Source organism: Acinonyx jubatus, chromosome B2 (assembly GCF_027475565.1).
Source record: "Acinonyx jubatus isolate Ajub_Pintada_27869175 chromosome B2, VMU_Ajub_asm_v1.0, whole genome shotgun sequence".
Taxonomy (NCBI): domain Eukaryota; kingdom Metazoa; phylum Chordata; class Mammalia; order Carnivora; family Felidae; genus Acinonyx; species Acinonyx jubatus.
This window is the reverse complement of record NC_069385.1, coordinates 75,828,836-75,845,141: the sequence shown is the minus strand read 5'-3', so window position 1 is coordinate 75,845,141 and position 16,306 is coordinate 75,828,836. Positions and strand designations below refer to the sequence as shown.

The following is a 16,306-nucleotide window of genomic DNA, read 5'->3' as shown; positions in this document are numbered from 1 at the left end:
CCCCAGACCTGCCACCCGGTAGCAGTTCAGTACATGTTGAATCAATGAGACTCCCTTCTGCACGCGGTGCCCACCCCAAAGGAACACGTCTGCTAAGGAGGAGAATAAGAGAAAGCGGGAAAGGGCGAGGTTAGCATGCTGGTAGGACCGAGGTGGGCAAGAACCACAAACTCAGAAAATAGTAAAGGCCAGCTAGCCTGGAGACAGACGGAAACTGACGCTCTCCCCCTGGCGGCGGCACAGGACACTCAGAGGGACCCTTCGGCCCAGCCCCGGGGTGGGCGCCTGCGGGAACTTGAGTAGTTACAGAGGCCGCGCTCACCCTGGGCGCAGGCGCCAATCCGAACTGCCCCGTGGCGGGACACGTCCCAGGAAGCGAAGTCCCCAATAGAGAAGGCTTGGGCTGGGGTTGGGGAAACAGCTCTGGTTCTTCTAGATGGCTGGGGTCTAGACGGCGAGCTGGGCAAGTGAGATTTGATGAACAACTCCCACGCACCTCCATCAGCCCTCCCCCCAACTTTAAAGTCTCTTCTTGAGGCTATGCAAGGGATGCACACTGTCACGCGGACAGACATCTCTTGTGAATGGACTCAGGAATTCTTCGTGGTGCTGCATTATTTCACTCTGGAGACAGAGATGCTGGGGTGAGAGGTTGCCCCGTCAGCCCTGCACCTCTAGGGAACCCCACCCCCCACCCACACACACCTCCTTGGGCCCAGCGTCCGGGTTCCTTCCCCTCCCTCCTTCCCTCTTTCTCCTCTTGCCCACCTCCTCCCCCTCTTCGCCTCCCCCCGCGTCGGCCGGGCGTCATCGCCCCCTTTCCCCTCCCATCTCCAGACCGGCGCGCAGCTCAGCTCTGGCCTCCTCCGCAGTCTCCGCCACGAGCCGCTGGTGGTGCTGGCGGGTCCGCGAGGCTCGTGGCAGCAGCCCCCGCCCGCCCTCGCCAGCGCTGGGACCGCCTCTGGGGCCTTTGAGTCGAGCTGGGCAGCGTCCCGGGCACCGGGCACCGAATATGCTTCGCAGGTAAGGACGGAGCCCCCCACGGACAGGGCAAAACCCTAGAATCTGCAAGTTTCTCCGAGAAAGGCAGACCCACCCGAGGAGAGCTTCTTTGAGGGGCTCTAAGGATATGGATCAAACTTAGCACTTTAAGTCCTCAAAGAAACTACTGTCTCAATAGGCAACTCTGTGTGCCGGCCTCTGCACAGTTCAATATTAACAGTAACAGTGTTTGCATTGGACTATAAACGGAATTCTTTCTGCTTAAGCAGTACCAGAGGGGACCCTCTTTATTTTTATGATTATTAACAGCTGCCATTGAAAAAGGTGTAAAACCATTCTTGGAAAGTCTACTCTGGTTGAAAGCCTCTTTGGCAGGGTTACTATGAAAGCTAGGAACCTCTGTCTCTCTAGCTCATCAACTTGGCTGCACAGGTCAGCAAAAGGAGCAGTGAAAAACATTTTTAAAATGAGAAGGTGAAATGAAATGGAAAAGTCTTGTACTTGTTTTAAAATACCAAAAAAAAAGGGGAGGGGGCGTGTAGATAGACAAAGCAAGATTGACAGAATACTGGTAATTATTGAAGCAGGGTGGTGGGCACATGGGTTACACTTTTTTCTCCGCCTTTTTCTACTTTCCCTCTACTTTTGTGTAGTTGGGAAATGTTCTCCAATAATAAAGTTTTTTGCAAAGTTGTAGAAACACTCCCACCTGCTTCCTTTGACCTTTTTACCCTGTCATTGATTTGAAAAGAAGCTGCTTGCCCTATGTAGGTATTTTCCCCCTTTTTTTAACCCTTCTCACTTCTGAAATTAATTCTCATTTTATCCCAGGGCATTTGTCTCTACAGAGGATTATAAAAGTCATATTTTGCTGCTTGGAGAATTATGCCTAGAATCTGGTTTTTAATTTAGAAGAGAGAATGTACACATTCCAGCCAAATAAGACATCTAGGCTGGAAAGCAGTGGCCAAGTATGTGGAATTTTATTTTTATTAGGAAATCTTAGAGGAGCCCCTTTAGTACAAGAAGAGGCGGGGCATGGATACTCTGCCCATTTTTCTTCCAGACAACCTGGAAACCTGTAGACACTTAATCTATTTCATGTTTTTTAAATGTGAGATTGTTTAGCTCAGTGCTTGGCACATAGTATGTGCTCATTATATGTTCAAATAAACAACTGCTAATGTGAGTTAATTTTCCCTATTGAGTAAATTATTTATCTTTCTCTGCCCAGTGCTCAAATATCCGAGGCAAGCATACTGCATTTTAACAGTAGGATCAGGCTTGGAATTTTGGAGGCTGAGTTAACTCTGCAGATGAGAAATCGGACAGGAGAGGTTAGGAAACAGCAAAATCAAATTAGTGGTGTAAAAGTTATTTTAGAACTTTGCTTAACCCCATTTTTCTTTCAAAGCTTCAAAATAGGTTAAACTGATACATGATTAGCCAAAAGGATTGTGATCGTAAGAGGCTTCGAAGACTGATGAGTAGCGAACCTGGTACATTTACATATATTCTTTGGTCTCAAAGGCCAACTTGCAAGATAAAAAATAAGTCAGGAGCCATACGCTGTGCACTTCCTATGTCATTGTACGGGAGAGCCAGCAGAGTGTTCGTTTGGGGCTCCCAAAAGTGCCATGCACCCCAAAGTTGATTTACACACCACATATCCATTACATGAATCGAAACGTACATCTCCTGGAAAAATAGCTAAAAAACAAAGGGGGGTTTTATTTTATTTTTTTATTGTGATGAGAAACAGAAGTTGTGGGTTACTGTAAAATAATCAACTGTGTAACTTTACCATCTTCCTTTCCCTCAAGTACTGCCAAATTTTTAAAGCAGACATTACTTTGTCTCCATTCCTGAAGCTAAACTTGAAAATAGTGCTATGGTATGATATTTTGAATAGAAATTGGCATTTTGTCAATGAACTTCTTGCCATTTCTTCGCAGCATTGAGTCAGTGGAGAGCTTACCCTTTGGTAATGGATTATAAAGTATTTGATAAACATATGTGAAATATTTGGCAAGTTGAAGCTTTTTCTTTGGGTTGAAATGACTTGCAGCACATTTCGGGGACTCTTCAGCCGTGCTGTAGGTCACAGTGGAAGTGTGCTGGCACGACCATGGTTTTTGGAAAACCACCTGCCAGAAAATTGTCTGGCTGTAGACAGCATCATCAGCCCTCAGTTCATCAGGATAGGCTCTGTGGCCTGTAGGTGGGTTTTCTAAATGTGATAAATTCCATATGTGACAACCATTTAGTATATTATTAGCCAGTTGGACGTATCCCCCTGCTGAATCCTACGTGCTTTTAAAATAAGTTCTGTATCATAGCTCAGTGAATGTAAACAATTTAAACTCAGGACTTTAGCTTCACCATCAGCAGGCTAGTTCTGCCATCTAGTGGTGGAAGTATGGACAGCAGGCCAGGGACCAGCAATAGAAGCTTCTCAAAGATCACCGATGAGTAAGTTACTTGTGTTTCTCATTTGTGGTTTAATCTGAGACTTCAGAGCTGAAAGGTATCTTAGAAGTGTTCTACTCCAGCTCTGTAAGTCAGGAGGATTACCGCAGAGATTCTTAAACAAGGAAAGAAACTTTGAAATGATGCATAACCTAGTAAGCACCCAGCATGCCTTTGTTGAATAAACAAATTTCTCCACCCTGTTCCAGTTCTTGTCTCTCTTTAGCGACGTTGCTCCATGCCACCATAAAGTTTTAATAGGATCTTCTATTTTTAGTTCTCAAACTGCATGACTGTATGATTTTCCATGAAATGAAAATCTCCATTTATGTCCTAGTCTCTGGACCAAACTTTCTTTCCCACTTTCTACCACTCCCTAGTGTTCTTTCTTTCTAAACATCCAGAGTGGACAGTTGTAAAAACTAGACTCTTATCTTTACTGCTGCTATAAAAATTATCAAAAATTTAGAGACTTAAAACAACAACACATTACCTTACAGTTCTGGAGGCCAGACGCCTAAAGAGGGTCAGCAGGGTTGCATTCCTCCTGGGAATTCGAGGAGAGAATTTGTTTCCTCACCCTTTCTGGGTTCTAGAGGCCACCCACATTCCTTAGCTTGCAGGCCTGCAACACTCCGACCTCCGCCTCGTCTTCTCGGCTCCTCGTCAAGCTTCACCCTTCTTCATATAAGGATCCCGGTGATGAATGGGTCTCACCTGGAGAATCCCAGCTAATCTCCTCATGTCAAAATCCTTCACCAAATCACATCTGCAGTCTTCTTGACCATGTCAGAAACATATCCACGGCTTCTGGGGATTCAGATATGGCATTTTGGGGAGCCATTATTTGGCATACCATAGTGAGGTGCCCGACAGATGGAGATGTATGAAATCCCTTATAAATATCTACCTATGTTTTGACTCCTATTGTTTGATGTTAATAGTAGTAATTGCTGTCATTTGTGAGTGCTTGCTGTGCTCTGAGCACAACGCTTATATACGTCATATTAGTTTCTCACAAAACTACTGTAAAATTTTATTCGTGTTTTAACCACTGTAGGAAATAATGTTGGGAGAGGTTACGTAACCTTCACAGAATCATACTGCCAGGAAGTCACAAGTATACTCAAGTCGGTTTGCCCTCAAAGCCCACTGCCTCCATAATTGTTGAAACACCTGTGTTCTTGCTGTCCCCTGTGCTTCCATCGCTAACACGGTTACTTTCTCATCACTGTGATCCCATACACTTTGTAACTTAGTTTTTTTTAATGTTTATTTACTTTTGAGAGAGAGAGAGAGAGAGAGAGGGAGGGAGGCATGAGCGGGGGAGGGGCAGAGAGAGGGAGACACAGAATCCGAAGCAGGCTCCAGGCTCTGAGCTGTCAGCACCAGCCTGACGCTGGGCTCAAATTCACAGATGGAGAGATCGTGACCTGAGCTGAAGTCAGACACCCAACCGACTGAGCCACCCAGGAGCCCCATGTTGTAACTTAAATGTGGCCTCCATTCCGTGTTCCAGTCAGGGAGTGACATTAGGTGAGGGCCTCCGGGAGGCAAGGAATTAGACTTTTCAGAATCCCCATTCTCCCCTGCATCTCTCCCAGTTGGTGAAAGTGACTGTTAAAGCTTTTAAACGTGATCTCCCCAAGGTGACCTGTGTCACGCCCTCTGCACACCTGCTTGTTCTCCCTGGTAATATCCTTCCCCTCCTGCCGTGGCCTTTTGCCCAAACCAGCACTACTCTCTGCAGTTATTGAGAGCATCTGGGCCGGGCCCCAGTGACTCCCTGTTGTGTGTCAATCTTCACACCTGTTGTGTGTCAGTCTTCCACTGGGTAGGTGGGGGTGAAAGTAGGGGAGGAGAGAAGACGGACATGCGCATTTTCACGTGTATGTAGTGTGTAAATGTAGGCAGTGCTGTTGGGAGGGGCAGGTGGTTGGAATCATGGATGGCTAAATACGGCACAGGCATGTCGTAAAAAAGTGGGTATGTGATCATTTCTGTATCCTAGCACACACATTAGGTCGAAATTGGTGTTGGCCCTCCAAGGTCATTGATCTGAGCAGTGCCTGACCCACACTACCCATAGAAAGTGTTTGACAGGTTAATGCAAAATTATGTTCCCTGGCAGTGTGGTATACACTTGAGTTTGGACAACTATGTCACCAATGTCACCATACATAGCAAGGGGCCGATGCAAACACAGGCCTGAGTAAGTGAGAATCTCTTACCTGGTGAGGGAAAGTAACTTGGTGTAGATTCTTGACGGTAAGTCAGCATCCTTATTTTCACAGGCAGGAAAAATATTTCATGTGAAATATTTAATATAGTGACCAATCATCTAATCTTTCATTAATCCACCTACCTACTTAAGCTAAACTATACACTTCCCCAGGTAAACAAAACAAAACAAAACAAAACAACAGAAGAGAAACTGAATCCTAGAATATAACTATGTCATGCCATAGTAAAATTCTATACACTATAGATAGACTCGCTCAAAAGGTTAGGTTTTTATTTCACCGTAAACTGCTCCCTTGTAGTAATTATTTTGACATTGACCCTGTTTCTTTTTAAGCTGAGGGCCTGATGCCATTCTAGAATTCCTAATGTAGATCCAGGCTATAAATAAGACACAGGAAATGCAATTCGAGTGTTCTGTGGCTGGGTAATGTTTAATCACACTTAAGTTTAATAGCTCTGAGAAAAATATATTACAAAGCCACAGATATTCACAGACATGAGTAATTAGGAAAGCATTCATGTGGGAAGTCTCTAAAATGTAGCTGTCCTTGAACAAAAAACATAGCAAACAAAACAAAGAAAAGGGGAGTTTGAGAGTGTGTCTGAAACTCTTCTGAAATAAAAAATAAAATATATATATTATATATATATATTTGTTTAGTTTTAGAAAAGTAGGAGTGTTATAGCTGTGGCTTATGTAATAAACTATTTTAAAGTGATAGTCATTCAGCCATTAGAGTAATAATTATAAAAGAACCTATTATTGACTGCTTTACTGTGCTCTGGGCTTACAGATCATTCTTTGGATATATCATCTTGTTTAATCTCCACGATTACGTTATGAGGGAGAGATTACTGTTCTCCCTACTTTGCAAATGAGGACGCTGAAACTGAGCATAGTGAACTGCCCAAATTCATATGTCTAATACATGGTCAAGATGAGACTTAGCCCAAGTGTTCTTACTCCCTGGTCTATACACATAACCACTCCACTCTACGGATGCTCCAGGATTCCAAATACGTTAGCTATCACACGTCTAAGAAAGCATAAGCAAACAGAGGGTGATAGTAAGTTCTCTCTCGAGTTTCATGTGGTCATTGCTATTAATCTGGACCAAGAACAAGTGTGAAGTAATATCTACTCCATCAGTGAGAATTTATCTACAAAGCCTGATTCTTGCTCCTCCCCTGATTCCCTTCCACTCCATTTGTCTCCATGATCCAACCCATAATCTACTGTGTGTACACTGACTCATGGTGGAGAGTCAAGGCTGCAACCTCACTTTTGTTAACCAGAACTGGTATTTGAAGCCCCAAATCCAAGGCATCTGGAAAGTGACAGTGAAGGTCACAGTTATAATGGGAAACAGGAAAAAGGAGGAGGAGGAGGGAAGACACTGGACATTAAAGCTTCCAAAATGTTATGGCTGCCCCACCAGTTGGGACTGTGTCTCTTTAGATCAATGAGTTGGTGCTTTTTGGATGATGGGCACATGTGGATGTGTTGTCCACTGAACCATGGATTGCTCTATCAGTAAGAGCTATCATTTACCTTACACTGACACTTTACCACAAGGCAAACTTAGATTTTCCAAAAGAAAGTGTCCTTAAACATTTGTCCAATTTTAAATTACAGGCCAAATTGGACAGGCTAACTGAATTCATGTCCTCTTATTACTGTGATTCTGAGGTTGTATTTCAAGGCTCTGCCCTTCCCATGCCCAAGGATAGATGTGGGCATAGCTTTTATTCCTGCGGTGCACTGTAGCAGGGCTCCCTCAAAGGGCACCAGACAGGGCTGGCAAATCCATGCTGTCTTATAATTTGTAGCATCAGATGTTGGAAGCATTGCTTACAAGCCTACTGAATTTTTTTTTTTAATTGAAGTAGAGTTGACACACAATGTTGCATTAGTTTCTGGTGTACAACATAGTGATCTGACAACTCCATAGGTGATGCTCACCCGAAGTGTAGCTACCATGGGTCACCATACAGCACTATTATGATACCATTGACTATATTCCCTAAGCTGCCCCTTTTATTCCGTAACTGGAAGCCTGTGCCTCCCATTCCCCTTTACCCATTTTGCTCTTTTGCCCCCCAACTAGTCCACTGAATTTGGATATTTTCAGATGTATTATTAAATCACTTATATAAAAGAATATCTTTTCTTTATTAATGGCTGAACCATTTGATATTGGCAATGGCTGACATAGTAAAAGAGCAAAGTCAAGAATAAAGTTGTTCACAAAGATGAAGTAGAGGTCACTTGAAACTTGGTTAAGCAATCATCCCTGGGAAAGCTGCCTTCTGGGGTATGGCTCAAGATGCTGCCCCAGGCCTTTACCGCTGCAGTGGTTCTCAAACTGTACTATCTGAATCTCCTGGAGGGCTGGTCAAAACATGGATAGCTGGGAACCCCATCCCCCACCTCCCCCATTCTGATTCTGGAGAATTTTGGAAAGTAGCTCTGGGTTGGACCCTGAGAATTAGCATTTTTAACAAGATCCCAGGTGATGCTACTGCTGGTCTGGGACTGAAATCTGGGCATGCCTCGATATGACAGAGTTTATTTTGCCATACACAAGTGTGGAATTTTATTAACAAACCAATAACATTCTTTTGAGTTGTTCATGTTTCATTTTGAGTTTGAAGGCAGGAAAAATACCAATGTCCCAGCTCAAAGCAGTCAGGCAGGAGGCGTTCCCTCTTCCTCACAGGAGGGTCAATCTTTTTTGTTCTATACAGACCTTCAACTGATTGGATGAGACCCACCCACATTCAGAAGGGAAGTCTGCTTTTCTCAGTCTACCAATTTGAATGCTACTCTCTTCCAGAAACACCTTCACAGATGCACCCAGAATAATGTTTGACCAAACATCTGGGTACCCTAGTACCAACTAGTCAAGTTGACACATAAAAGTTGCCATTACATGGGGCTTTCATAAAAGTCTGCCTAGAGAATTATGGCACAAGGTGCATGTTTTGTTTGGTAAAGAGTAGATGAACTTCTATATTTGAGCTTACTACTCTAGTTCAATGATCTGTGTAGCAAAAGATTATCTTGTCAATTATCATTTAATATTTGCATTCTGCCTTTCTAATCCCTAACTAGCTTTAGTTGTAAGACAAGATTAAATAGCAGTGAAAAGAAAAAAAAAAAAACAAAAACAAACCTAACTGGACTGGAGAAACAATATCATGGTACCATGACTTAGATGTCTTCTGTTTTGCCTAGGAATGCCTTTCACACATTTTTACTCCTTGGATCATTAGTATCAACTGTTAAAATGTACAGAGTGATTCTTCGTATTTCTCAACATGGATATTTGACGTTCTGTCTTTGGTGTGTATTCTTATATTAAGTTCACAATGGACAGCTTTTGTCATTAAGGACTAAATGAAAAAAAAACCCAATTTTAAAAAATTATTTTTCCCACACTAAAAAATTTCCTTGATTGAAATTTTGCTAAGAATCAAGTAGATAATATCAAATACACACACAGTTTTCTAAATATTTATTTCGAGAGGAGAGAGAGCACACGCACATGCATGTATGTGCGTGTGCAAATGGGGGAGGAGCAGAGAAAGAGGGAGACAAAAAATCCCAAGCAGGCTCCATGCTCAACACAGAGTCCTACATGGGGCTCAGTCTCACAAACCGTTAGATCATGACCTGAGCCAAAATCAAGAGTTGGGCATTTAAACAACTGAGCCACCCCGGCACCCCTACATACATTTTTAAAATAGTCTATTTTGCTTTGTTGTTAGGCCTAGAGGCAGCAAATAGGTCTCTGATTTTAGCATTTTTTTAAAAGGCAAAGGCATAATTTTTCATCATGGGAACTACCCACTTAAACATGATTTCAAGGCCTCAATAGGGTTACTGAGTTGTCAGCCCTTTTCACTCCAACTGAATTAAATAAAATTGACAAAATGAAATACTCATTGTGAAAATTATAACAAAAGAAAATACTAACTGGCTCAACAAAATAATTACCAATATAATTACTGCTTTGTATAAAGTGACATTTGCCATGTGGATGATTAGAAAATATTGTGACTGAGTGTGGAGTTTTTCTGAACAATGTCCGTTATTGATTTTTTTGATGATACCCATCACTCTGTACAGAAGAATGCCCTCTCTCCAAAATAAACTGCAAGCTATTTAGCAAACAAAACAGCCTAATATTAACCTGAATTATCATTACTCAGCAGTCAAGTATGGGCAGATAAAAAAATGAAATTCCAAAACTTCGATGTAATTTTGCTGATACCAAATCATGGTATTCTAAATTTGCTTAATGTGTTCAAATATATGATGAAACAAATGAATTATGTCATGTTTTACTGAATATATCACACTTAAACAGTAAAATGGCTCATGTAGTATGCGTTTCTGTTCTATCAAAAGAATGTTATTAGTGTGTTAACCAACTTCTCTACTTACGTATGACAAAATGAACTCTCATGTCAAGAGATGCCCATATTCAACCCTGGCTCAGAGACAATTTTTGCTTCTCATGGCAGTGCACAGGATCTCATAATGTGCCCTGGGTTGTGGGCCATTCCTAATATTTCTCATTAGTTTCTTTTCCATGAAAAAAAAATAAAATAAAGCTCATCAGAAAGCACTGAGAGTAAAGGTATTGTAGGAATAATCTAACCTTGAATCATCTGGTTTTCTATAAAATGAATAGCATACGGTGAGCCTTGGTATTTTAACGATTAGTTAAAATACACTTAGAGCATAGGTCACGAATAATAGTGACCTCGAAGTTCAAAATTGCTGCTGTTAAGAATGCCACCACTGTCTCCTACCCACACAAATGAAAACTGACAAACATCAATTTGATGAAATAGATTTACATACCAGGGAGCCTAGAGAAGCAGGAAAAGAGGGCAAGAAGATGTAGACAACAGAAGAAGTATTATATAATGTATAAAGTACTGAAAACTTAAAAGATGTTTAACACAAAAGCACTGCTCTTAGATGATGAAACTAACGATAAAAGGGACTATAGTTAATCAGGATCATGTTCCCCCAAGTGGCAAATTCAGAACCACCGCCTTAAATTCTTACAACTAATTTTAATACACAGTAAGCTTCTACTGTGAAGCATTTTTGTACATTACTTTGCTTAGATGGTAGTTCCAAGCACAGCTTTTTAAAAAACGCATGGCACATTGCACCATCAGTGAGTTTGGTCAGCAAACCATGGTTTAAGGAGATTCAGTGTATTCCAATGAACATTGTTTGAGCTCTGTGCTAGGCATTTATACTCTAGAGATGAGGAATTTATGATCCTTGCTCTTAAAGAGCGAAGTACAGGGGGAAGAGCATGACATCTGCTGCTATCTTTATTTCTAAGTCATCTGGAAATAATGTTGTAGGAGACCTAGGGAGGGAGAGTGTGGCTCAGGCAATAAGGGGCCACAGTTTGTCACCCCATCTTACCGTCCCATGCATTGGGCTGTCTGGGATGTAGAGGCAGAGATGGCAGGTGGGGGTGGGGGGAGGTGGGTTAGGCCTGGTGGAAGGAAGGTGGGGTGAAATACAGTTTACTGATTTTGGAAGTTTGTGTGCACCTTCTTAGCAGGGTGTTTATCTAATCTCAGCAAAATTCAAGTACCGTGAAAATAAGGACTATTTGGTGGTGATGGTACATTTAAGACTCAAGGCCTAAATGAAATAAGTAACATATTTAAAAAGAGAACCTTATAAAGCGTCACTTTCTCTTTATATTTTTAAGGACAAAAGAGAAGAGCAAAATGGAAAACGTGCTATTTTGTTGGATATTTTTCACCCTCGGGTGGACCCTCACTGATGGATCTGAAATGGAACAGGATTTTATGTGGCACTTGAGAAAAATACCCCGGGTTGTCAGTGAAAGGACTTTCCGTCTCACCAGCCCCACCTTCAAGGCAGATACTAAGATGGTGCTAGATAGAGTGTGTGGCATTGAATGCCAGAAAGAACTCCCAGCTCCCAGCCTTTCTGATCTGGAAGACTCTCTTTCCTACGAGACTGTCTTTGAGAATGGCACCAGAACCCTGACTAGAGTGAAAGTCCAAGATGTGGTCCTTGAGCCAACTCAGAATATCACCACAAAAGGAGCACTGGTGAGGAGGAGAAGGCAGGTTTATGGCACAGACAGCAGGTTCAGCATCTTGGACAAAAGGTTCTTAACCAATTTCCCTTTCAATACAGCTGTGAAGCTCTCCACAGGCTGCAGTGGCATCCTCATTTCCCCCAGCCACGTTCTAACAGCGGCCCACTGTGTGCATGATGGAAAGGACTACATCAAAGGGAGTAAAAAGCTAAGGGTAGGGTTGTTGAAGATGAGAAATAAGGGTGGTGGCAAGAAACGTAGGGGTTCTAAGAGGAGCAGGAGAGAGGCGAATGGTGGTGACAAGAGAGAAGGTACCAAGGTGAATCTGGAGAGAGACAAGGCTGGAAGAAGAAGAAGAAAGGAATCTGGTCGGGGCCAGAGAGTTGCTGAGGGGAAGCCCTCCTTCCAATGGACCCGCGTCAAGAATACCCACATCCCCAAAGGCTGGGCTAGAGGAGGGAGAGGGGAAGCCGCTTTGGACTATGACTATGCTCTTCTGGAATTGAAGCGCCCTCATAAAAAGAAATATATGGAACTAGGAATCAGTCCAACCATCAAGAAGCTGCCTGGAGGAATGATCCACTTCTCAGGATTTGATCGTGATAGGGCAGATCAATTAGTCTACCGGTTTTGTAGTGTGTCTGATGAATCCAATGATCTCCTCTATCAATACTGTGATGCTGAGTCGGGATCCACTGGTTCTGGGGTCTATCTTCGTCTGAAAGAACCAGACAAAAAGAACTGGAAACGCAAAATCATTGCGGTCTATTCAGGCCACCAGTGGGTGGATGTCCACGGCGTTCAGAAGGACTACAATGTGGCGGTGCGCATCACTCCCCTCAAGTATGCCCAGATTTGCCTCTGGATTCATGGAGATAATGCCAACTGTACTTATGGCTGATGGAAATCTGAAACCAGTCAATGGATTACCTAAATCGCGGAGCAAACCAGTTATTATGGTAGCAAGATCACTTCATAGGTTATGCCCGGACTTGAACCCTATCAATAACAATTCAACATTTTTATAAATTTACGTTTTCAAAATTAGAAGCCTTTCATATGTTTAAAAAACACTTAGGTACAAATACTGAAACTAGACGGGCACCTCAATGTCAAGTATATATTCTTCTTTTACATAGTGATAAGTATCATTTGTGGGAAGTCTTTTGTTTGTCTCTGCCTTCCTAAAATTAGTCACTCTTTAAAAGTTCAAACTGGTATTATACATAGTATGATTTTTCAGTGGACTTATTCTCAGGGTCCTACTCTAACAAGAATCTAATAGGGTGCTGGTTGCATATTAAATGTGAAACTGCATATACAGACATAGACAGTGTCAGGGTAGAGACGATAACTTACAATAGTTTGTACTACTTGGAGATGGACCCATTCAGTTCCTGCCCTCTGTGTTTATATTATGCTTTCTGTTGGGTCTAAGAAACTTTGGTTTAGATTTTTTTTTTTTTTTAAGAATTACAAGGTACAGCAAACTTTATAAGCAAAGCTATCAACTGTTTCACTGCTTTAAGACATATCAGTTGAAGTGTTCATTATTTAAAAATGAGAGACATACTGTTCTATGAAATAAATCTAGTTGAAAAAATAGGGAAGCTGAGACATTTTAAGATCTCAAGTTTTTATTTAATACTCAAAGCATAGACTTTTCATGAATGCAGAGGGAAGACAGTTAAAAAGTTACAAATGATCATGTATTGAAAGTCTCATCATTTTATCCTATAGTTTTCTGTGTATGAGGTGTTATAGTTTTAGGACAAGGAATTTTATTTAGTCTTTTTCAATAGAGAATCTTTTTCCCATTGACATGACAGAACTCAGCTTTCCTAATAGAGCCATACACATATTATTTTGGCTATTTCTCTGCCTAATAATTTTAGATCTATCCCTAAAAATGAATATAATTTACAAATACAATTTTTAAAAGGAGGTTCTGATTATTTTCATTAGGGACCAAGGCTGTATACTCCTTCGGGCCACCATGGCCGCCTGAGCAGACAGAATCCAATGACTGCCTTCAGGCACAACACAGAGTAGTTACATATTTCTTGAATGAGCAGATATTTTGCTGAATCGTTGTAAAAGGGGGTTAGTTCAGGCCATTATGTTGAAAGGGTTGTAGTGATTTGCTGTTGAGCACACCATAAAATTCAGGAATGGCAGGCCTAATTTCTGGTCTGCTATTTTTGGCAGTTTCTATGGCACACATTCCTTTTTCTCATGACTCACCTAAGTCATTCTGCTGGAGTCAAAATTTATTTTACCTATTATTTTTTTAAGAGAATGGGGAGTTATACCCTTGATTAGTATGCAAAAGAATATTGGATTAGGTTATGATAAAAGGTGATTTTATGAATGTTGTCCAAAATACATGGAATTTAATACAAGTATACATACTTTTATGGTGTGAATCTGTTTAAAAATCATTCAATAAAAATTTTAAAAATTAATCAATCTAACTCTTATTGTATCTGTATATATGTATATACAGGGTTTCAGGAAATATTAAATTGTGTCATTTATTTAAAAAAAGATTTTATTTAATTCTGAATGCATTTCACCAAGCAGGAGTTTATCCTTGGTGCCAGGGGAATAGGGCTATTGACTCAAAAGTTTTGATGCAATCTTTTTTGGGGAAACATCTATATGATCACTGCAACGGAAAGTGTTTCAACATGATTTTTGCACACTTATGTGTTTGCAAACACACAATCTTCATCTTTGATTCTTAGGAAATACTTCTTGGGATTTGATTCAGTTCAGAGTAATTTAGGGTACTTGGTATCAATCGTTTAGAGCTTAAGCTTAAATTCTGAATACATATAATTTCCCTAAGATCATTATACTTTTCAAAACTGTAAAATTTAGCTTATTTTATTTGCAGAGATTTATTTTGTTCTCTCCTCTTCTGTTTTCCAAGTGAATCATGAGTCTTATATGACCTATTTAGGACCACTAAAGTATACTACATTACTCAGAAGGTTGTAATGCACATACTTTCCCTGTCATGCTTATAAGACTTGAAATAGAAAATTAAATCGAATTCACTTGGCTGAAGAAATACATTCATGCACACATATGATGTCTGCTGTGTGCAAAGGACTATAGTGACCTTCTGCTTGAAGAAACTCATCAACGATTGAGCTCAAATAACTACAGTATTTACAAAACAAATGAAATTGAAAATCGTGAGGTTTTTTTCTTTACCCAAATAATGTATTTCATTTTATTTGTTTTTTTCTTGCTCAAATGGATGAGTGTGTGGGCAGAAGAGACATTTCTTTTTTCCTTTTTTGATGTGCTTATTTAAATTCCAAATGTGTTTTTTAATTTTAATTTTTTATTAATTTTGAGAGAGAGAGAGAGAGAGAGACAGCAAGTGGGGAGGGGCAGAGAGAGAGGAGAGAGAGAATCCTAAGCAGGCTCTGCACTTTGAGCATGGAGCCGGACATGGGCTTGAACTACGAACCTCAAGATCATGACCTGAGCCGAAACCAAGAATCGGACACTTAAACTGACTGAACCACCCAAGTGCTCCCCAAATGTTTTCTTTGAAAAAAGATTTAAATGTATGTACGAACAAGACCAGAGTTCCAGACAAATCATTACCTTTTATATTTTTAGATCAAAAAATTCTTTGAAATTCTTTTTTCATAGAAAGAATCTCAGAATTAGAAGAGACCATAAAGATCATTTAGTTTAACTCCAAAATTTAGATTTTAATTTGCATCCACAGCACTCCATTCAAGTAGTTGTCCAGTAATAAAAACTTTTTACCACCTAAATGTCGATTAGTTATTAAAATTAATTCAGGAATTTAACTTTTAAAAATTATTAGTTCAGTTTGCTACATTGTACAAAAATTATATGGCTTATCTTGCATTTTATCCCGATCTTCACATTTCAATCACTCAATTCTTTGGCCTTATGCTGGCAAATTGGGTGTTTACTCATCAAAAGTAAACTGTGAGCCTTAATTAAGTATATTGGGGTAAGGCAACTGAACCAAGCACAAGGATTACAAGGATGAGGATCTATAGCTATAAATAGCCTGGAAATAGCATCATTATTCTTTAATGTGATGTCCCTCTCATGATTATATTTGGCTACTGATTTTAAAGATTACCTGCTAAGGCTTAGAAACTAGTTTTATGTTAGTAAACATTTCCAATTAATTAATGGAAGAATATTTTATATATATACATGTATATATATATATACACATATATATGTATATATATACATATATATATAAAATATATATATATATATATATATTCCCCCCCCCCCCCCCCCCCCAGTTAGAATTGCTCTTTCATTAAAGCCCTAACCATTAGGTTCAAAGATACTTGGGAGATTGGGTCTAATTGATCGTGAAATCTTTTTCTCGTCAGATGAGGTGAGTTATGGATGGATTCACGATTCTTTATTGAGTCACTATTTAACTGAGGGGGGAAACCTCT

The 16,306-nt window shown here is 40.6% G+C and overlaps 1 protein-coding gene across 1 annotated transcript; it reads left to right on the top strand.

Annotated features, from left to right (window-relative positions):
• Window positions 1-738: 738 nt before the first annotated feature.
• Window positions 739-14,296, top strand: PRSS35 (serine protease 35). Its single transcript, XM_015066731.3, has 2 exons — window positions 739-1,023; window positions 11,469-14,296. The coding sequence occupies exons 1-2, from the start codon at window positions 1,013-1,015 to the stop codon at window positions 12,727-12,729; spliced, it is 1,272 nt and encodes a 423-aa protein (XP_014922217.1). The 5' UTR covers window positions 739-1,012; the 3' UTR covers window positions 12,730-14,296.
• Window positions 14,297-16,306: the final 2,010 nt, after the last annotated feature.